The sequence below is a fragment of the Rhinoraja longicauda genome, chromosome 21 (genome assembly GCF_053455715.1).
Source record: "Rhinoraja longicauda isolate Sanriku21f chromosome 21, sRhiLon1.1, whole genome shotgun sequence".
NCBI lineage: Eukaryota > Metazoa > Chordata > Chondrichthyes > Rajiformes > Arhynchobatidae > Rhinoraja > Rhinoraja longicauda.
Window position 1 is genome coordinate 26,776,451 of NC_135973.1, and position 23,604 is coordinate 26,800,054.

Below are 23,604 nucleotides of genomic sequence, written 5' to 3' on the forward strand. Positions count from 1 at the left end.
TGGAACATTGAGGATGCGTGGAGATTTGCACCAGGGATTTAAGTAGAAATGCGCTAGAGGCCAGAGTAAGTTTTATCCAGTGTGAATATGCTAACTTCAGCATATGTCTCCGCACTTACAACATGTTGCCCCTCCATCTCCACCTGTTGATTGAATGTTGAACAATGTCAACATCCTCAACCACTCAAAACCTTTCTCTCCCTTGCAGCTTAAGCTGTACGAATCATGTTGCAATGCTTCTCTCTTGATGCTGTTTTGAGGAGGGGGGAGGGGCAGAGATGGAAGAGATTCTAAGGGATTAAACATCTTTGGAAGACCAAGCAAAACACAAGGTGCTGGAGGAACAGCGAGTCAACCAGCATCTGGGGAGGCAATGGACAGGCCACCCTTCTTCAGTCTGCCAGCTTCGGTTGTTAGCCAGGCCATCTGAATAAAAGTTCCCGACTCAAAACGTTATCTATTGAGTAAGATGGCGCCCAAGCCAGTTGGCAAGTGCTGGTTCCAGAAACAGATCTGCATTCACTCATTACAAGTGCTCCACTCTTTAACTGAACTCAGTGGATGGCACGATTGTAATCATGCCATCCTTTCTCCTGAATGGATAGCACGCAACACAAAGCTTTTCACTGTACCTCGGTACACGTGACAATAGACTGCACCTGTCCATTCTCTCCCGAGATGCTGTCTGTCCTGCTGAGTTCCTCCACCACTTGCTGTTTTGCTCAGGACACCGGCATCTGCACCGTCCAGTTCTTGAAGGGTAAGGGTGTCAAAGGTTACAGGGAGAATGCAGGAGAACGGGGTTGAGAGGATCAGCCACGGTAAAATGGCGGAGCAGACTCGATGGGCCGAATGGCTTGATTCTGCTCCCAGGTCGGATGGAGTCTCCAGGAAAAGAGTGAGAATGCTGAGATATGCATTTTCAGAAATATTGGTCTTACTAATACACAATATTAATAATCGATTTGTTGGGCAGTATCTCTGGAGAAAAACAATAGGTGACGTTTCGGGTCGGACTTCAGTCTGAAGAAGGGTTCCAACCCAAATCGTCACCTAATCTTTTTTTTCTCGCCAGAGATGCTGCCTGAACCAATGAGTTGCATCAGCCTTTTGTGTCTATAATCGATTTAGGTTTTCCCTCAGTCTTTCTTGACTTTGATTATATTTCAGTTTTGTTCTTTTCCATATGTTCCTTTCTCTGCACCCAGCGATCTTCCGGATTAATAGACAATAGACAATAGGTGCAGGAGTAGGCCATTCAGCCCTTCGAGCCAGCACCGCCATTCAATGCGATCATGGCTGATCACTCTCAATCAGTACCCCGTTCCTGCCTTCTCTCCTACACTGAAACCTGAGAGAAGATTATCCACTTCATTTCAAAGTGTTCACAAATGGGGGCAAGAATATAGCAAAACATGATGTTTGTGAGCCTACAGTTCAACTTGCCTATGGAAGGTATTTATTCACAAAATGCTGGAGTAACTCAGCAGGTCAGGCAGCATCTCAGGAGAGAAGGAATGGGTGACGTTTCGGGTCGAGACCCTTCTTCATTCCTTCTCTCCTGAGATGCTGCCTGACCTGCTGAGTTACTCCAGCATTTTGTGAATAAATACCTTCGATTTGTACCAGCAACTGCAGTTATTTTCTTATACAACTTGTCTATGGACGTCAGTTATTGAAGTTGAACCTCCTCACTGGCTAAGTGGTTTAATTAAGGGATGTAAATCTTTAAAAATTACCAAACACACACAAGGCATAGCTCCACCTGCCTACCTGTAATAACCTCAATTTGACATCTCAATGCATTAACAATTGTGCGATTCCTGCAGGGAGCGCAATTAATTCAATAGGATTTGTTAAAATTTGCTTTTTGTCATGGCTGCATTTAAACGATCCAGTTAGGACAGCAGCAAATTAACACCATGCCAAAGATGAAACTCCACCTGGAATCTTATAGAGGTGTACAAAATCATGAGGAATAGATCAGGTAAATGCACAGAGTCTTTTGTCCAGAGTAGGGGAATCGCGATCCAGAGGGCACAGTTTTAAGGTGAGGGGGGAAAGATTTAATAGGAACCTGAGCGGTAACTTTTTTACACAAAGGGTGGTGGGTGAATGGAAGCATCGTTTAAGAAACATTTAGACAGGTACATGGATAGGACAGGTTTAGAGGGATATGGGCCAAACGCAGGCAGGTGGGACTAGTGTAGATGGGACATGTTGGTCGGGGTGAACAAGTTGGGCTGAGGGACCTGTTTCCACAGTGTATGACTCTACAACTCTCTATGACTCCATCAGTCCCTTACAGTTTGTGGCACTGCAGATTTGTTTCTGGTGATAAACTCCCATCAGGAAAACCTCCAGTTTAAATATAGGCGTGGAAAAATGATTTGCCAAAGCTGAAATGATGGCAGCTACAAAGTGAAAGGCTTTAATTTAAAAATATTATAATTCAGCTCGATCAATCCTCAAATGCCCTGTCTCAGTGTTGCATCCCAGTCTTTTGCCAGCCTCTCTTTTGTACTGATGCAGGTTATATAAATGTCAGGGTCTGGTGATGGCCAGATGGCTAAAAAGATGACTGTCTCTGGAGCCTGCGTGGAGTCAACAGAGTAAAAAACTCCTTCTGCCTCTCAGCAACTTTACCATTCTACAACCTGCAAAAAGATGCTTCCAAGAATCTATAGGATGTGTAGCAAAGAACTGCAGATGCTGGTTTAAATCGAAGGGAGACACAAAATGCTGGAGGAACTCAGCTGGACAGGCGGCATCTCTGGAGAGAAGGAATGGGTGATGTTTCGGGTCGAGACCCTTCTTCAGGCTCTGTGAAATTCTCTGCCACAGAGGGCAGTGGAAGCCAAATCACTGGATGGATTTAAGAGAGAGTTAGATAGAGCTCTCGGGGCTAGAGGAATCAAGGGATATGGGGAGAAGGCCGGCACGGGTTATTGATTGGGGACGATCAGCCATGATCACAATGAATGGCGGTGCTGGCTCGAAGGGCCGAATGGCCTCCTCCTGCACCTATTTTCTATGTTTCTATGTTTCTATAATAACTGAATACACTGCAACAATTGCAGTGTTTCAAAGACGTATCTTTTAATAATATACGTCAGCACTTAACAGCACAAAACTACCTGGGTTTGCGAAAGTGAAGGTTTTATTTACTGTTCTGGCATATCGACTGACAGCAACAAATACCTCTGAACAACACCCATTTTGTGCAGTAACTAAGCACTTCATACGGCATGGAAACTGGATGGCTTCTTGGCCTTTTGATCCGATTTCAAACTCAGAGCTCCACGGGATGAGTTTGACCCACTTCCTCAAGCAGTCATGTTGTGGTCACTTGCTGGCTTGACCATGGACTTCCTACCAGGGAGATGGAGATTAGTAAAATACCACAGATAAGACACAAAATGCTGGAGTAACTCAGCAGGGCAGGCAGCATCTCTGGGGAAAATGCGATGTTTCGAGTCAAAACTCTTCTTCAGACTGAGAGATCCTTCTCTCCAGAGATGCTGCCTGTCCCGCGTTCCGAGTTACTCCAGCTTTTTGTGCCTAATCTTCAGTGCAAACCAGCATCTGCAGTTCCTTCCTACACGGTAAAATGCCATCACTGCCCCTTGCTCCAGCTAACAACACCCCCTTTTTCAAACTGTAGGGGGAGGTAGCGAGTCAAGGCCGCCAGCTTACAGTGCGAGACAGCACAGTCTATCTCGAAGGCAAAAATGAACTTAAAAGCACGGTGTCTTCTAGTTTTGAGAAAACATTAACAATATACAAACCATTCACTGAACAAGCTGGTTCACCAAACTCCACCCATTCAGAGTAAAAGACATTCATTGTGCAATGTTGCAGATGAACAAAAATCTAGGGAACAACTTTGACATATACTGATTATCTAAGTATGCTAGCTTTAGGTTTTGAACTCCCCTGTGCTATTGACAGACAGGATTACACACACCATGATGCTCACCTTGCAGCCGGTAACAATACTTTCTCCAAACCATACTTCTAACAAACACACCCCCCCCCTCCCCTTCCCCCCACCCCCCCACCCTTATCCACCTCATCGCCCGTAAAAAGATCTATATAAATTCTATTTCCCATGACCTTGCTTCAACACAGACAACACTTTTGACTCCGGTTCTATTCAAAATACAAAATCTGTACAATGCACAGGAGACGTTAAAAGCAAAGTTTATTGCTGGCCGGCGGCGGTCGGTGCTGGGTCTCAGTGGTTATTTTCCACGTTTTCTTTGCTGGTTACATAGTTCTCTTTTGCCAAGCCCTTGATTATGCCGTTGCTTTCGTTTAGTCTCCGCACCCTGTAGATCTCGTAGTGGATCCTGTGTGTGACGTCTTTAAGATCCTGCAGGTGGGACCTTGAAGGGTAGGAGAAGAGACAGGAGAATGAGTCAAAGCCCAACAGGGGCAGGCAGCACTAGGAGGTGCAGATAAGTCCCTCTGACGGCAAGGCAGCACCTTCAAAAACACCCCTCTTTTGCGGTAGATATCTTCTAATGGAGTCATAGAACCATGTAGAACAGAAACAGGCCCTTCGGCCCAACTTGCCCATGCTGCCCAAGATGCTCCATCTACCCTCACTAATCAAGAACCTTCATAAGTTATGGGAGCAGAATGAGGCCATTCGGCCCATCAAGTCGACTCCACCATTCAATCATATCTTTCCCTCTCAACCCCATTCTCCTGTCTTCTCCCCATAATACCTGACACCCAAACCCATCATGGGAGCAGAATTAGGCCATTCGGCCCATCAAGTCGACTCCCCCATTCAATTATATCTTTCCCTCTCAACCCCATTCTCCTGCCTTTTCCCCAAACACCCGACACCCAAACCCCGTCAATTTAAAAATATCCAAAGACTTGGCCTTCTCAGCCGTCTGTGACAATGAATTGAACAGATTTACCACCCTCTGGCTAAAGAAATTCCTCCTCATCTCCATTCTTAAGGTACCTCTTTTTATTCTGAGGCTGTGCCCTCTGGACCTAGACTCTCCCCCTAGTAGAAACATCCTCTCCACATTCACTCTATCCAGGCCTTTTATTATCGGTACGTTTCAATGAAGTCCCCCCTCATCCTTCTACATCTTGTATCTAACATGCAAGTCTGAGTTTAGTGTGCAATTCTGTTTCATAAAGTCATGAAGTTATACAACATGGAAAGAGGCCCAATCAAGTTGGCATTCTCAAGGACACTGAGGAAATGTCTCCAATGACACTTGTAAACTTTTGCAGATGCATCATAGAAAGCATGCTACTGAGGGGCATGGCGGCTTGGTTTGGGAACAGCTCAGACAGACTCCCCACCACCTACTTCATGTACACTTCACTGTTCCTCAGAAAAGCAGCCAACACAATGCTTCTTCTCCCCACTCCTGAAGGTACAGAATCATGAAAGCGTGCACCACCAGACACAGGAAGAGCTTCTTCCCCTTCGTTATCAGGCTTCTGAACTGTCCTTCCATAAGGTAGGGCACTGTCCAACTCACCTCTATCCCATCTGGACATGAGACTTTGTCTGCAGTACTGATGCGCTTTAATATTGATAATTCTGTAATACTAATATTCTGCACTCTATCTTTCTCACTGCAGTACCTATTGTATTTGAGTTTGGCCTGGTTGTGTGATATTGTTTGATCTGTAATCCTGAGAACTATGTAAGTAAGATGTGAGAACAGTAAGATGTGATAGCATCACATTTGGAAAGTGGTGAAATCATCGGACAAAGTCAGCATGGATTTACAAAAGGCAAATCATGTCTGACGAATCTTATAGAATTTTTCGAGGATGTAACTAGTAGAGTGGATAAGGGAGAACCAGTTGATGTGTTATATCTGGACTTTCAGAAGGCCTTCAACAAGGTCCCACATAGGAGATTGGTGTACAAACTTAAAGCACACGGTATTGAGGGTTCAGTTTTGAGGTGGATAGAAAATTGGTTGGCGGACAGGAAGCAAAGAGTAGGAATAAACGGGTCCTTTTCGGAATGGCAGGCAGTGACTAGTGGGGTACCGCAAGGCTCAGTGCTGGGACCCCAGTTATTTACAGTGTATATTAATGATTTGGACGAGGGAATTGAATGCAACATCTCTAAGTTTGCGGATGACACGAAGCTGGGTGGCAGTGTTAGCTGCGAGGAGGATGCTAGGAGGCTGCAGAGTGATTTGGATAGATTAGGCGAGTGGGCAAATGCATGGCAGATGCAATATAATGTGGATAAATGTGAGGTTATCCACTTTGGCGGCAAGAACAGGAAAGCAGAGTATTACCTGAATGGTGACCGATTGGGAGAAGGGGAGATGCAACGTGACCTGGATGTCATGGTGCACCAGTCATTGAAAGCACGCATGCAGGTGCAGCAGGCAGTGGAGAAAGCGAATGGTATGTTGGCATTCATAGCAAAAGGATTTGGGTTTAGGAGCAGGGAGGTTCTGCTGCAGTTGTACAGGGCCTTGGTGAGACCGCACCTGGAGTATTGTGTGCAGTTTTGGTCTCCTAACCTGAGGAAAGACGTTCTTGCCTTAGAGGGAGTACAGAGAAGGTTCACCAGATTAATCCCTGGGATGGCGGGACTTGCATATGAGGAAAGACTGGATAGACTGGGCTTGTACTCGCTGGAATTTAGAAGACTGAGGGGGGATCTTATAGAAACATATAAAATTCTTAAGGGGTTGGAGAGGCTAGATGCGGGAAGATTGTTCCCGATGTTGGGGGAGTCCAGAACCAGGGGTCACAGCTTAAGGATAAGGGGGAAGTCTTTTAGGACCGAGATGAGAAAACATTTCTTCACACAGAGAGTGGTGAGTCTGTGGAATTCTCTGCCACAGAAGGTAGTTGAGGCCAGTTCATTGGCTATATTTAAGAGGGAGTTAGATGTGGCCCTTTTTGCTAAAGGGATCAGGGGGTATGGAGAGAAGGCAGGTACAGGCTACTGAGCTGGATGATCATATTGAATGGCGGTGCAGGCTCGAAGGGCCGAATGGCCTACTCCTGCACCTATTTTCTATGTTTCTATGTTTCTATGTTTTCTAACTATATTTTGCACTCTATATTTTTCTCTGTGCTGTACCTATTGTACTTGAGTTTGGCTTGATTGTATTTATGTATACAGTACCATCTGATTTGAATGGGTAGCAGGCAAAACCAAGCTTTTCATCGTACCTCGGTACACGTGACAATAATAAACCTAAACCTAAACCGAACGCTGGCGTGTCAGGAGATCTCGCAGCTTGCAGGACAACAAGGGGACCACCCTGCCATATGACATTGCACCATTACAGTTAACAAACCAGCCATCCTTTCTGTGCAGCTAACTCTGGCTGGTCTGAAAATAAACAAGGCGGCACAGTGGCGCAGCGGTCGAGTTGTTGCCTCACAGCGCCAGAGACCCGGGTTCGATCCTGACTACGAATGCTGTCTGTACGGAGTTTGTACGCCCTACCTGTGACTGCACAGGTTTTCTCCGGGTGCTCCGGTTTTCTCCCACATTCCAAAGACGTACAGGTGTGTAGGCTAATTTGCTTCTGTAAATTGTCCTTAGTGTTTAGGATAGAACTAGTGTACAGGTGATCGCTGGTTGGCACGGACTCAGTGGGCCGAAGGGCCTGTTCCCACGCTGTATCTTTACCAATTTTTTAAAAAAATCAACGGAGTTTTCGCACTGCCTGTTTCATCTCTTGCCTGACGTATTAGATAGAGCTCTAGGGGCTAGCGGAATCAAGGGATATGGGGAGAAGGCAGGCACGGATTGCTGATTGTAGACGATCAGCCATGATCACAATGAATGGCGGTGCTGGCTCGAAGGGTCAAATGGCCTCCTGCTGCACCTATTGTCTAAGTTTCTATGGTTCTACATACGATGCCTCTGGGATCCTCCTCGGCTCTTATTTCCCTCCCCGTGGATCTGTGGAAAGAGCAGTGCTTAAAGAAGGGCTTGGGGATTACTAAGGCAGAGGTCGATGAGGTGCCTTGCTACTGGATGTTCAGTGAACTGTGCTGGACGCCAGTTCATCGCAGCCTCAAGTACAAATAAAGTACAGCCAGAAAATGAGCTCAACAGCTGAATGACTCTGCCATTCCTTTGGAAACTGAGGAAGGACATGCAGGAAGAATTGCCTTATCTGCAATAAAATGTACGCTCGATCCTCCCACCATGTCTGAACAATTCAGACCATTGTCTTTAGACTTTAGACATACAGTGGGGAAACAGGCCCTTCGGCCCACCGAGTCCGGGCCGACCAGCGATCACCCCGTACACTAGCGCTATCATGCATGCCAGGGACAATTTACCTTTTTTTGTTTTAACGAAGCCAATTAACCCTACAAACCCGCACGTCTTTGGAGTGTGGGAGGAACCCTGAGCTCCCGGAGAAAACCTGGGAGGTCACAGGGAGAACGTACAAACTCCATACGGACAGCACCCGTAGTCAGGGTCAAACCCGGGTCTCCGGTGCTGTCAGACAGCAACTCTACTGCTGTGCCACCATGTCACCGCTGTCACTGTGTACTGTACATGTGTACACATGAGGATTTTAACTACTTCCACTGATGTATTTAATTACATAAATGGGTGACAGATACAGGTAAACAGCAGTTAATGGCTTATGTGGCAGTTTATCAAGTGGATTCTACCAATATTTAGTTAACTAATTGGCAAATGTTAAATTATTGAAGCGTTTGTGGAATGGAAATAAAAAATGCATTTTGAAATAAGATTCATAATACTGCCACAAATGTTAAATAATAGCATTAGGCAAATGAAATCTGAGATCCCAGGGATTAGATTGCTGTGAAAGAGAAAGCAATTAAAATATTACTGACAGCATCCGACATTTCCCTCCAAAAGGAGGTGAATTGCATCTGTGTGTAAATCTATCACCAAACAGAAAGTAATCAGGATCTTCATAGAACAGTACAGCACAAGAACAGGTCCTTCAGCCCACAACGTCTGTGCCGTACATGATGCCAAGACTGTCCCTTACCTGCCTGCACATAATCCATATCCCTCCATTCCCTGCATATCCATAGTCCCTGACCCAATGTGGTCACAGGCTCGGCAAAACCTCTCTTCCATTAATATTAATGTTGAATGAGACACTGCCAGCAGTCGGCAAACCATCCCTGTGTCTAGAATTAATGCAAAAGACCTTAGACCTTTATACCCTTCCTCGTATCGGGGGCAGCACAGTGGCGCAGCGGTAGAGTTGCCGCCTTACAGCGCCAGAGATCCGGGTTCGATCCTGACTACAGGTGCTCTCTCCACATATTGTTCTCTGCGTGGGTTTTCTCTGGGTTTCTCGGGATTCCTCCCATACTCCAAAGACGTACAGGTTTGTAGGCTTGGTGCATAAGTGTTCATCAGGCAGAACAAAGAGACTTAGGATTGTTGGATGAGTAAATGGTCCCATTTGCCCATGCGTGGCCCTTATCTCTCTTAACTTTCCCTATCCATGTATCTGCCCAAGTTTCATTTAAATGCTGTTATACTACCTGCCTCAATGACCTTCCCTGGCAGCTCATTCCACATACCCACCCCTCTCTGAGTGAAACAGTTGCCCTTGGATTCCTGTTAAATCTTTCCCCTCTCACCTTAAATACTCTCACCTTGTTGGAATAATGCAAAATCAACAGAATATTACATTCTAATTTGCTTTACTGAATTTTATGCATTAAATCATCTAATGATCATACGACAAGATTATTAAAGTAATTGGACGTGATCTTTCTAAACTCTACTTCTGTGTTTTAATTTTAATTAAGCAACTGTAGGAACTTGGATAACGAGGAACCTCAAATTATTCATTGCATTGGAATTAGTGGCCGTAGCCCTGACCATCATGCAAACGAACCTCCCCCTTCTACGGACTCCATCTCCACTTCACGCTGCCTCGGCAAGGCCATCAGCATAACTAGGGACCAGTCTTACCCCGGTCACTCCCTCTTCTTCCTTCTGCCATCAGGCAAGAGGTACAGAAGTCTAAAAATGCACACCTCCAGATTCTGGGTCAGTTTCTTCCCATCTGCCAGTCATCAGGCAACTGAACCGTCCTCTCACCACCTAGAGAGTGGTCCTGACCTCCCATCTACCTCATTGAAGACCTTTGAACTATCTTTAATTTATTCGGACTTTATCTGGCACTAAATGTTATACCCTTTATCCTGTATCTGCACAGAGTGATTGTGATCATGTATCGTCTTTCCGCTGACTTATTAGAGTGGATGTGGAGAGCATGTTTCCACTAGTGGGAGAGTCTAGGACCAGAGGTTATAGCTTCAGAATACAAGGACGTTCCTTTTGGAAGGAGATGAGGAGGAATTTCTTCAGTCAGAGGGTGGTGAATCTGTTGAATTCATTGCCACAGACGGCTGTGGGGGGCCAAGTCAGTGGACATTTTTAAGGCAGAGATTGACAGATTCTTGATTAGTACGGGTGTCAGGGGCTATGGGGAGAAGGCAGGAGAATGGGGTTTCGAAGGGAAGATAGATCAGCCATGATTGAATGGCGGAGTAGATTGGTGGGCAGAATGGCCTAATTCTGCTCCTATCACTTATTAACCTATGAACAAAAAAGCTTTGCACTGCACCTCGGTGCACGTAAAAATAATAAACTAAACTAGACTAAAACAATACTTGAGAGTTTCATTAACATTGTGCCAGCACTAACAAATCCTGATGCAACAGTTCCATTGTTGCTGGAGCCTGTGCTCTATAAATACCATCAGGTGCAAATAAAACCATTGTGACGTTATTCACTCCTGCAGAGAGAGCAAAGACATTTCTGCCATGCGATCGTCGACGAAATCCAATATTAACCAGCCAGTCTCCTGTGGTTCCACTCACAGTGAGTTGGAGGATATTAAAGTGGAAATGACACTACATAATTACAGACCATGAAGTATAAAATAGTTCATTTTTTTGTGGCTTTGTTAGTCTCCTCTTCTGATCTGATGCCTGCCTCGATTACAGTCCAAGTGCATAAAATCATGAGAGGAATAGATCAGGTAGTCAGTCACACAGATTTATTTATTCACAAAATGCTGGAGTAACTCAGCAGGTCAGGCAGCATCTCGGGAGAGAAGGAATGGGTGACGTTTCGGGTCGAGACCCTTCTTCAGGGTCTCGGCCCGAAACGTCACCCATTCCTTCTCTCCCGAGATGCTGCCTGACCTGCTGAGTTACTCCAGCATTTTGGGAATAAATCGATTTGTACCAGCATCTGCAGTTATTTTCTTATACTGTCAGTCACACAGAGTCTCTTTCTTGCCTAGTGTAGGGGAATCAAGGACCAGAAGACATAGTTTTAAGGTGAAGAGGGAAAGATTTAATAGGATCCTGAGGGGCAACATTTTCGCGCAAAGGGTGGTGGGTGTATGGAACGAGCTGCCAGGGGAGGTAGTTGAGGTAGGTACGAACACTAACACTATCCTATACACACTGCAGACAATTAAAAATTTTACCAAGCCAATTGACCTACAAACCTGTACGTCTTTGGAGTGTGGGAGGAACCGGAGCACCCGGAGAAAACCCACGCGGTCACAGGGAGAACGTACAAACTCCGTACAGACGGCACCCGTAGTCAGGATCGAACCCGGGTCACTGGCGTTGTAAGGCACCAACTTTACCGCTGCGCCAACGTGCAATTACTTAATCACGTAAGTAAGTTCAATGACTTCATTTGCTTAGTTTGAAAACATTGAAGAAATTTATTGCAATTTTGCCCGTGTCGACAAGTAAAACGGTGGTGTGTAAAAAAACTGAAAGCATTGCATCTTACCGGATCAGTAGATCCCTTAGATTTGCAAATTCACAGTGCGCCCCATTCTCAACTGGAATACGAAGAGAGAACATATTAGTTTGATCCAGGGTATCAACACAATTACTGACGGTGTCAAACGGCATTAAACAACTTTACAAACTTTCACTTAGTCATAATCTGAGCAAAGGAATTGGCAGACACATGAAACTGCAGATGCACACAAAATGCTGGATTAACTCTGCAGGTCAGGCAACATCTCTGGAGAACATGGATAGGTGACGTTTCCGGACGAAACCTTTTATCAGACAACAAATTGCCATTCTGAAGCAAATGCCTGTCTATTATGCTGGAATGAGATCACCTCTGTTGCTCTTTAAATTGGCATAGTGGCCAGCACTAACTGTGGGCTGAATTATCTGTACCTGGTCTGCTTTGTTCTATGTAGGAAGAAAATGCCGATGGTGGTTTAGATCGAAGATAGGCACAAAATGCTGGAGTAACTCAGCGGGACAGGCAGCATCTCTGAAGAGAAGGAATGGGTGACCCTTTTGGGTCGAGACCCTCCTTCAGACAGTCTGCAGAAGGGTGTTGACCCGAAACATCACCCAATCCTTCTCTCCAGAGATGCTGCCTGTCCCGCTGAGTTACTCCAGCATTTTGTGTCTTTCCTCTGCTTTGTTCTATGTTCTCTCATTCATCCAAACACCCAGGAATACAGGTCCAAGATATTTAAGTTAGGATTAGCTAATCGACTTCTTCATCTGTTCCCAGGCTAATGTGCAGAGCGTCCAGTTTTTCATTATGATCTGGGAGTTCTCTTGCTTTGGCCATCATGCTTGGGTGCCTGACACCAGACTCTCAAAACAGAAGCTCTCTACCAGAAGATCACTAGGCAGGCAGAGGAGAGGACTCCTCTGTCTTTCTCGATGCCGCTTTGAAGGAGGTACCATCACCTCTGACTCAAGGGAACCTGGCGAGAAGTCGAAGTCTGGAAGGAGAACTTGGGATGACGTTCAGAACCTGGGGTCCATTCACAAAGAACACATGGCTTCCCATCCACCCCATCCACTTGGATGGAAGACCTCGCAGTTCCCACATTGGTCTTGGCATTGGAGTGGAAGCTAATTATCCCAGATGTGGGAAACGTGGAGCGTTTACTTTCACATTTCTGCATCATACGGTGAAGGGTCAATCTACAGTTCCTGAGTCTCGATCCCCATTCTGGGAATCACAATTCAAAATGCATGGTGGCGCGGCGGTAGAGTTGCTGCCTTACAGTGCCAGAGACCAGGGTTCGATCCTGACTATGGGTGCTGTCTGTGCAGAGTTTGTCCGCTCTCCCACGTGGGTTTTCTCCGGGAGCTCAGGTTTCCTCCCACATCCCTAAGACGTGCAGGTTTGGAGGTTAATTGGTTTCTGTAAATTGTCCCATGTGCGTAAGATAGAACTAGTGCGAACGGGTGGCCGATGTTGAGCGTGGACTCAGGTGGGCGGTGGGCACAGTTTGACGCTGTGTCTCCAAACTAAACTAAACAGAGAATGAGCTTTTGGATGGAATGGGGACCACTGGGTCTTTAACACCAGGTAGAGACACAATATTTTTAAGAACTTTGGAACATGAAGGATTCAAATTGGCACCAGAAAGGTGGCTGCTCTTGTGTACTGCCTCGGTATAATCCACTATTCTGACACTCTCATACTTGGGACGACTGTGCTCATGTACAGTAAGATTTTACTGAGCTGAATGCAAAAAAACAAATTTCACTCTACTTAGGTACACATGAAAATAAGGTACCATTAAACTGTTGACGAGGTTTTTGGACTGTGAAGATGCAAGTTTCAGGATACCCCCGACCTGTTCCTGTAACCAATGTGTTTATGTAATAAAAATGAACTGCGGATGCTGGTTTATATCAAAGATGGAAACAACATGCTGCAGAAAATGGATAGGTGTGGCGGTCCCTGGGGATCAGGCTGAAGCCGGCACACGTGGACATTGATTGGCCGGTGCCGGTTGCGCAGCCCTGCCCGCGCGGTCGCCCTCCGTCCACGTTACCCCTGCCAGTGTCTGCTATGTCCCCTCCATCTGTCGGTCGGTCGGTCGCCGGTCCCAGCGCCGGTCGTGGTGCGCACCCGGGCTGGTCGCCTCGTGCGCCCTCTTGTCCGCTTTGTACCTCTGGTTCTTGGGGGGGGGGGGGGGTCCTGTGGCAGTCCCCGGGGATCAGGCCACTCCTTGGGTCAACCCCCTCGTCACTTGACGGACAGGCGTAAGGGGTTAAAGGTCAGCCCATTGGTTCATCCCTAGGTGGACTTCGCTGTGAGTAGGAGCTCACAGCCTAATAAAGACCGTTAACTAAACCTGCCTGGCGTCCTGCCTTTTCTCTGGCCTCCGCCAGGCCACTACATAGGTGACGTTGTGGGTCGGGACTGAAGAAGGGTCCTGACCTGAAATGTCACCGATCCAATTGTCTCCAGAGATGCTGCCTGAGCCGTTGAGTTACCCCAGTATTTTGTGTCTATCCTGTAGTCATGAGGTGATTTGGTTACATTTTTGGACAATGGAGACCCCCTGGATGCTGATGAGTTTCGGCCAACATTGGTTTTACATGTTTCACACATGTGGGACTTGGATCTCTTTGGCAAATAAACTATTTTTAACAGTTCTAAGGGAGTGAACTCCCAGCAACAATAAAATAACTCAGTAAACACGTCCTACATTTCAGGCATGTTGGGCCGCAGGCTTTAATGTCTTCAGTACATTTTCTACATTTTGCAGACCCGACATATGGTGTTTCTCCTCAAGGTTGCTGGTTACATTTGGAAACTGCTTAGTGGGGGAAAGAGTGCAACATTTAACACCACCGGCAAGTCTAATCACTTTGTCGGATTGAACGTTTTCCAATCCGTTCCCATAGCTTTCACAGCCGTGTCATTTGTTACATTTCTCCAGAATAAGCTTAGTTATATAAAGTACTGAGACATCTGGGTGTTGTGCAGGAACTAATCAGAAAACAGCGATGAAGAATGTCTAGTGGGTTCGAGATTTATATCAAGCTTGGGCTTTTGCTCAGGGTGCAATGAAACATTAGGCTGCATAAAGACCAAGCCCCAGACAGACACAAAACGCTGGAGTAACTCGGCAGGTCAGGCAGCATCTCTGATGAAAAGGAATGGGCGACGATTCGGGCCGAGATCCTTCCCGCACAGATCCCAAGCCCTTCCTTCTTTCATTGCATTCACGCAATACTGCTGGCAAAGTAACTGGAATGCAATAGCTGTGACATTTGGCAGCTGAGTGGGCCAGTCTGTATCTGGGGCTGCTGCATCTGCAGTCCCTTACTTCACACCTGACCCTTCCATATCTCCCTCTCCCCTGACTCTCAGTCTGAAGAAGGGTCTCGACCTGAAACGTCCCCCATTCCTCCTCTCTGTTGTGCTGTTGCAACTAAACAATTCATTGTTCTATCTGGGACAATAAAACACTCTTGACTCTTCTCTCTTGAGATGCTGCCTGAGAACATGGACACGTGACTTTTAGGCACCCTTCCTCAGACTGCGTAACTTAGTTGGGCAGCTGCCTGAGCCGCCTGGTTACTCCAGCACTTTGCATCCTTTCATGTAAACCTGCATCTGCAGTTCCTTGTTCCGAGTGTTTAGAGCTTAGAGGGTGGCACAGTGGGGCAGCGGTAGAGTTGCTGCTTTACAGCGCCAGAGACCCGGGTTCAATCCTGACTACGGGTGCTGTCTGCATGGAGTTTGTACGGTCTCCCTGTGACCGTGTGGGTTTTCTCCGGGTGCTCTGGTTTCCTCACACATTCCAAAGACGTGCAGATTTGTAGCTTAATTGGTTTCTGTAAATCTTTCCCTTGTGTGTAGGATAGAACAAGCGAATGGGTGATTGTTGGTCGGAACGGACTCGGCGGGCCGAAGGGCCTGTTTCCACACTGTATCGCAAAACAAAACTGAACTAAAGCTAAAAAAAAGGTACGGCATGGAAACAGGCCCTTCGGCCCACCGGGTCCATACCGACTGGTCGATTACCCGCTCATGCTGGTTCTAAATGATCCCACTTTCTCATCCACTCCCTACACAAAAGGGGCAAGCTGCAAAGGCCAATTAACCTACAATCTGTCTGAAGAAGGGTCTCGACCCGAAACATCACCCATTCCTTCTCTCCCGAGATGGTGCCTGACCTGCTGAGTTACTCCAGCATTTTGTGAATAAATACCTTCGGTTTGTACCAGCATCTGCAGTTATTTTCTTATTTAACCTACAATCTGTACGTCTTTGGAATATGGGAGGAAATCGGAGAACCCGGAGTAAGCCCACGCGGTTATAGGCACAATGTGCAAACTCCACACAAACAGCAGCCAAGGTCAGGCTTGAACCTGGGTCAATGGTGCTGTGCGGCAGCAACTCTGCGTACAACACAGGCGGAGGGTGTGGGGAAGAGAACAAAAAGTGGGAGCAAAATGAAAGGGGTAGGGAGGTAGAGGGAGAGGGTATAAAGAAAGGAGATGTAGAGGTGAAAGAGTGATTTTAAAAAAAATCATATGTGACCTAAGATCTAAGATGCTTGAATACTGCTGTTTAAAGAGAGCTGTATAAATACATCAGGATGACTGTGCCAACTTCTTTCAAGAGAATGGTGAAGAATGTTTGAAACCACAGCAATGGACATCTTTAGGTCAACATTCTGGCTTTTATGATGTACTATGAAGTTTTCGCTGAACAAATTAGTTTGGAATTGTACTGCAAAATTGATGTAGAAGTATGTAACACGCACATATCACATTCCCAATGTCTGCTTTTTAATTAAGACTAGATGGGTCCATTCCTCGTAGAGGGGGGACAGGGAAGGGGAGAGGGTGTGACTGAGGAGCCCACTCTCTCCTCCCCCACCCCCACTCTACCCCACCTCCCCTTTCCCCATGACTCCCCTTTTCCCCACTCTCTCCTCCCCCCACCCCCCCATTCTCTCCTCCCCCACCGCCACTCTCACTCTCCCCCACCCCCCTTTCCCCACCACCCCCCTTTCCCCCACTCTCCCCCCACCCCCCCATTCTCTCCTCCCCCAGCCCCACTCTCACTCTCCCCCACCTCCCCTTTCCCCACCACCCCCCTTTCCCCGACTCTCTCTTCCCCCCACCACCAACCCCCCTCCCCCCCACTCCCGCTGTCCCCCTCCCCAGTCGCACTCTCCCTCCCACCCCCACTCTCTCCTCCTCCCCCTCCCCCCACTCTCACTCTCCCCCACCCCCCCTTTCCCCACCACCCCTTTCCACCACTCTCCCCCCACCCCTCCCATTCTCTCCTCCCCCAGCCCCACTCTTACTCTCCCCCACCTCCCCTTTCCCCACCACCCCCCTTTCCCCCACTCTCTCTTCCCCCCACCACCAACCCCCCTTCCCCCCACGCCCGCTGACCCCCTCCCCAGTCGCACTCTCCCTCCCATCCCCACTCCTCCTCCCACCCCCCTCCCCCCCACTCACTCCCCCACTCCCCCTTTCCCTACCAGCCCCCTTCTCTCCTCCCCCCACCCTCACTCCCCTCCTTACCAGAACCTCCCCTCCACCCACTCGCCACCCATGCCCACTCCCCTCCGTGGAGCCGTTGGCGGCGAAAGCCACTTACCGAGCGTGCAGGGAGGAGGAGAGAGCGCCGGACTACTGGAGACGGGCAGCGCGACGGCGGCTGTGGCCTAGCCGAGCCAGGATTACTCGCAGTGGTTGTGGGGGAGAGGGGAGAGAAGGGAGAGGGGAGAGAGAAGCGAGGGGAGAGAGGACAGAAGCGAGGGGAGAGGGGAGCCCCTGATTGCGAGAGGGCGGCTCCGCTGATGGCGTCCATCTTGTTAGTGCGAGTGAAGAGGGAGTCTGTGCATGCCCCATGGTGATGTCATACGCACAGCACCCCTTGGAAAAAGGTCTTTTGAAAGGAGATTTTTGAACTTTAAAATGTCTCTAACTTAAAAAATATGACTGATTTAAATGAAACGTTATAATAAACAGTCGCCGCGAGAGTGGTGATTAAGGTGGTGCAAATATTGTGGCACTATGGTTTATCGTTTTGGCAAAATCACAGAAATACATATATAGATACATACAGATATATATATATATATATATATATTTATATATATATATATATATTATATATATATATATATATATATATATATATATATATACAAGATCTGAGTTTAGTAGTATAATAAATAATAATATATATATAAGATGGCAATGTTCATTTTAAATTAATTCACACCCCTTCTTGTTTCCTTTTGTGCATTAACCAGTTCTTTGCTTCTACATTTTTAATATGATGTTTGACTGCATGGTTATCACCTGTAAATTCATGTTTTCCTCCAGGCTTAATAATTGCTTCAAAGTGTTGAATCCCTCCCATATTCTCCAGAGATGCTGCCTGACCTGCAGAGCTGCTTCAGCACTTTGTGTCCTTTTCTTCCATATGTCACGTTTCATTTAACACCAGCAGCCAAGGGTCAGTACGTTCTTTTCCTTACCTTCAATAATTCCCCACTTGGTTTTCCTCCCTAATATCTTCTTCCCGTTCACTTGATGCTCCTGGTCAGTGCCCACCACTGCAAAGGGGATTTTCTCCTGCAGGAGGGAACCACAAACAATGATTACTTTACTTACTGATCACCTCTGATTATCCTGTGATGCCATTGGGAATGGATCTGTTTATAACCATGATGCTTGCTGCAGGTTTAGTTGAGTTTAGAGGTACTGCATGGAGGCAGGCCCTTCGACCCACCAAAGTCATGCTGACTATCGGTCACCCGTTCACACTAGTTCAATGTTATCCCACTTTCTCATCCACGCCTCACACGCCAGGGGCCAAATATACTTCATCCGATTCCCTCCCCCTCCCCACTTCACTCCTTCTCAGTAATAACTTGCTTTTGCCTTACATTTTCTCATACCTGGAATGACCCTGGAGAATCGAAGATAAATAACCTTTAAGGATGTACTCTTTTTCTAATGCAACCACACACATTGCACTAATTAGCCCGGACAAGAATCCTTCCATGTATTACTAAACCACTATAAAGTAATGGTTGTCATGTTAAATGGCTGATGTGCATGAAACTCATTAACCATTTGTTTTTTACATAGTAGTAAAATGTTCCAGGATATATTGCAACAAATATATATTTGCTGTATACAACAAATACAAATGGAATGTGGATTATGTGCAAATTGGTTTAGATTTTTCTTTAGTTTATTTTAGAGATACAGCGCTGAGACAGGCCCTTCGGCCCATCGAGTCTGTGCCGACCAGCGACCAGCACACACTAACACCATCCTACACTCCAGGGACAAGTTACAATTTTTACCGAAGCCAATTAACCTACAAACCTGCACGTCTTTGGAGCGTGGGAGGAAACCGCATGACCCAGAGAAAACCCAGGCGGTCAAAGGGAGAACGTTCAAACTCCGAATAGACAGCACCTGCTGTCAGGATGGAACCTGGGTCTCTGGCGCTGTGAGGCAGCAACTCTACCGCTGCGTCACCGTGCCGCCCTGGTCTTGGCGTCATGTTGGACCTTGTTCCTGTGATTGACTGTTCTATGTTCTCACAAATGTTATCAAATTGACTTGGTTATGGATAGGACAGGTCTACAGGTCTAAAGGGATAAGGGCCAAACACAGGCATGGTGGGACCAGTGTAGAGGGTCGGTGTGGGTAAGTTGGGCCGTAGGGCATGTTTCCACAGTGCATGACTCTATGACTTTAATACCAACCGACATCATGTGATGAGAAAGTGCCACGTTCTGAAGATCAACATAAAGGAGCAGAGAGAGCTGTTGAGCTTCAGGGAAGGAATCCCATTGCCAAGAACTTACATATGGTTTAAGGTACAACTGCGAAAGGTGAAAACAGGAGAAGGGCAATGATCTGAGAAGGTCACAGCTCTGGAAATAGAGCAGAGGAATTTGGTGCTCCCTCCAGTCCCCATATTTTTCCGCATTTCTAGTGTTTGCAACTTGTGTTGTTGCATCAGAGAAATGGGAAAGAGAGACTGGAGGTGGACACAAAATGCTGGAGTTACTCAACGGGACAAGCTGCATCTCAGGAGCGAAGGAATGGGTGACATTTCAGGTCGAGACCCTTCATCAGTCTCGACCCAAAACGTCACCCATTCCTCTCCCGAGATGCTGCCTGACCTGCTGAGTTACTCCAGCATTTTGTGATACCTTCGATTTAAACCAGCATCTGCAGTTTTTTTTACCTTCGATTTAAACCAGCACCTGCAGTTTTTTTTCCCCATCACAAAGAGAGACTGGAAATCTAGCTCAGCCTAGTACGACAGACTTGGGCAATAATTCCAACATAATGTTTAGTCTGTATTTCTGCAAGCAGACAGTTGGTTTGTGCCAAGAGGGAAATCAGAAATAATCTCACCTCACAAGGTGGAATTAAGGAGGTGAGAGAGTCAAATACCAAATACCATATCCGAGAGCTCTTTTGGTTGCAGTTTGTGTTTACTCTGGAGAACTATCCAGATGCATGAGGTATGGGAGTTTCTAATTTTTTAATGGAATTTGATTTGAATTCTTCACATTGAATTCACTGAGGTGTAAGTTTGGCACTTTGCAGAATAATATATTTACTGGCTGGGAAGTGATTTGCAGATATGGAGAGCCTGTATTTATTATCTCTCTACTGAATTCTTCTCGGTAGAACCAGGGGATCTCTGTACATTAATCACTGTGGATGACGGAGCCTGGCAGGGACATCACTGGGATTTCTCAACACATGGTGCCAAATTTATGATGAAAACTCGCTACAGAAACTAAACTGGTCTGGGCATTTGTGCGCAGGAAGGAACTGCAGATGCTGGTTTACACCGAAGACAGACACAAAATGCTGGAGTAACTCAGCATCTCTGGAGAGAAGGAATGGGTGACGTTTCGGGTCGAGACCCTTCTTCAGACGGAAAGTCACGGGAAAGTGTAACAAGAGATATAGACGATGATGTAGAGAGATATAGATCAAAGGAATGAAAGATATGCAAACAAATAACAACGGTAAAGGAAACAGGCCATTGTTAGCTGTAGCTAACACGAAAGCTGGTGTGACTTGGGTGGGGGAGGGATGGAGGGAGAGAGGGGAATGCAGGGGTTACTTGAAGTTAGAGATATCATTATTCATTCCCCTGGGTTGTAAGCTGCCCGAGCAAAATATGAGATGCTGTTCCTCCAAAAGAAACGACAGTTAACACCAGTCTTATGTTATGCTACAGATGCTTGTTTATACTGAAGATAAGACACAAAATGCTGGAGTAACTCAGCGGGTCAGCATCTCTAGAGAAAAGGAATAGGTGACAGTCTGAAGAAGGTTCCTGACCTGAAACGTCACCTATTCCTTTTCCCCAGTGATGCTGCCTGAGCCGCTGAGTTACTGCAGTATTTTGTGTCTGTCTGCTGGACATTTATGTTTTTGATTCTGAGCCACTGGGTTACTGCGGTATCGTGTCTGTCTGCTGGACATTTATGTGTTTGATTCTGAGCCGCTGAGTTCCTGCAGCATCTTGTGTCTGTCTGCTGGACATTTATGTGTTTGATTCACAGCTTCATCCTTCATATATTCCTGTTTCTGTCGACTGTTAAACTTCAACCTCAAAAGTGAGATTAACATGGTGGTGTCAACTGGAGTGTTTTTCTAATGTCAGTCTGACCGTCACTCTTGAGGGTAATGAAAGGCACAAAGTGCTGGAGTAACTCAGCGGGTCAAGCAGCATCCCTGGAGAACATGGATGGGTGACGTTTAGGGCCGGGACCCTTCTCTAGTCTGTAGAGTCTCCAGTCTCCAGTCCAGTTAGACTTTATCGGACTTCAGTGTTATATCTTGCACTAAATATTGTTCCCTTTATCTGTGCACTGTTGTTGGAGTGATTGTATTCATGTACAGTCTTTTCTCTGTCTGAGTAGCACTCAAACAAAACCTTTCACTGTACCTCGGTAGGCCTGGCAATAATACACTAAACTAAACAATCCATGTTCTCCAGGGACTCTGTCTGACCTGCTGAGTTACTCCAGCATTTTACGTCTTTGCTGGAGTAACTATCTGTAGTTCCTTGTTTCTACATTGAAGAGCAATGGACAGATTTTATATGCTAATCACCGTTAAATGGAAGCCAATATCTTTGCTCTGTCCCTGCGTTCTACGTTTACTAAGGTCAGAGTATTATGTACACATATCTACTAAGATAGACGCAAAATGCTGGAGTAACTCAGTGGGACAGGCAGCATCTTTGGAGAGAAGGGATGGGCGACGTTTCGGGTCTCAAGAAGGATCTCTACCGGAAATGTCACCCATTCATTCTCTCCAGAGATGCTGCCCGTCCCGCTGAGTTACTCAGGCAATTTGTGCCCATCTTTGGTGGAAACCAGCATCTGCAGGTACTTCCTACACTGTGAAAACTATTCACCTGTCTGTTGTGCTGCTGTAAGTAAGAATTTCATTGTTCCGTTTCGGGACATATGACAATAAAACACTCTTGACTATCTGCTTATTGGAATCGTGCATTGCAAAGATCAACCACACAGTCTGAAGGCCAAATGCCTTGATTCCCCATGGATTGAGTATTATTGCAATGATGAGAAACATTTGATGCCTTCTATTGCTAGAGTTTTAGCACAAGAAGGCATCAAGTGTTTCATTCCTGCATTACAGCCACGATCACACCTCAGGAGTGGCTGTAAATTACTCTGAAATGCCAGGACATGTTAGAAATGAAAACTCTCTCTGGGCGGGAACATACATCTCTCAGGGAATGTGTAGCCATTGAAGACACAAGAGCAGGATGCTCCACAGAGGGGCAGCTGAAAGCTGTTTTGCAGAGTTATTGCACCTTTTCCTGCTGGGTTTTGTATTCCAAAGGATAAATAGCAGGGGTGCATATAGATGACTTTAAATAAGCCTGAGTTTTTTTCTGTCAAACAGTGAATTATAGTCAGAGTCAGTCAGTACGATTTAAGGCAAGGTGAAGATTTTGCCTCGATCCTTTGAGCCAAATTAAGTAACAACGATGGCACAAGGAACTGTGAATGCCGGAATCTGGCATAAAACACAAAGTTGTGGATTGAGGTTTGGTCTGCACAAGGGTCCCAACCTGAAATGTCCCCCATCCATTCCTTGCACAGTTGCTGTCTGACTCGCTGAGTTAGAATAGAATAGAATAGTTCCTTTATTGTCATTGTAACATGAGCCATGTACAACGAAATTGTAAAATGTCAGCCAGTCAGTGCACCATTCAAACATTTCTAAAAGCTAACGATACATACAAGGTAAAATATTTAAAAAAAGATAAACAACTAAAATAAATATCATGAAAATAGCACGCATAAACACCCAACCCTACATCCTTCTGTCGATTTCACAGTCTCTTATTATGTATCGCCCCTGCGTTCCTTGGCGGCTACATTTAGTGCCTTTATAGCAGTGGGGTAAAAACTATTTTTAAGTCTGTTTGTCCTTGTCCTTGTAGATCTGTACCGTCTGCCTGACGGTAACAGTTCAAACAGGGAGTGTCCGGGGTGGGAAATGTCCTTTATAATACTCTGGGATTTTTTGATGCAGCGGGAACTGTGTAAGTCCTCCAAGGTAAGTAGAGGGCAGCCGACAATCCTCTGGGCGTTGTCAATGGCCCTCTGGAGCGCTTTCCTCTGAGCCGCTGTGCAGCTGGTGTACCATACGCATACACAGTATGTTAGGATGCTCTCAATGTAGCACCGATAAAAGGACAACAGCAGTCTCTGAGTGATGTTATTCTTCCTGAGCACCCTCAGGAAG

General features: G+C 46.3%; 1 protein-coding gene across 6 annotated transcripts in view; it reads right to left on the reverse strand.

Moving 5' to 3' along the window:
- Positions 1-1,532: 1,532 nt before the first annotated feature.
- The window catches only part of LOC144604079 (neuronal-specific septin-3-like), a 291,677-nt gene continuing 269,605 nt past the window's right edge, over positions 1,533-23,604 (reverse strand). For all 6 annotated transcript variants that reach the window (XM_078418165.1, XM_078418166.1, XM_078418169.1 and 3 more), the window contains exons 8-10: positions 18,306-18,402; positions 11,801-11,852; positions 1,533-4,388 (exon numbers count right to left, since the gene is read on the reverse strand). In XM_078418165.1, the coding sequence (XP_078274291.1) occupies positions 4,238-4,388; positions 11,801-11,852; positions 18,306-18,402 (300 nt within the window). In that variant the 3' untranslated portion in view covers positions 1,533-4,237. The remainder of the gene's footprint in view (positions 4,389-11,800; positions 11,853-18,305; positions 18,403-23,604) is intronic.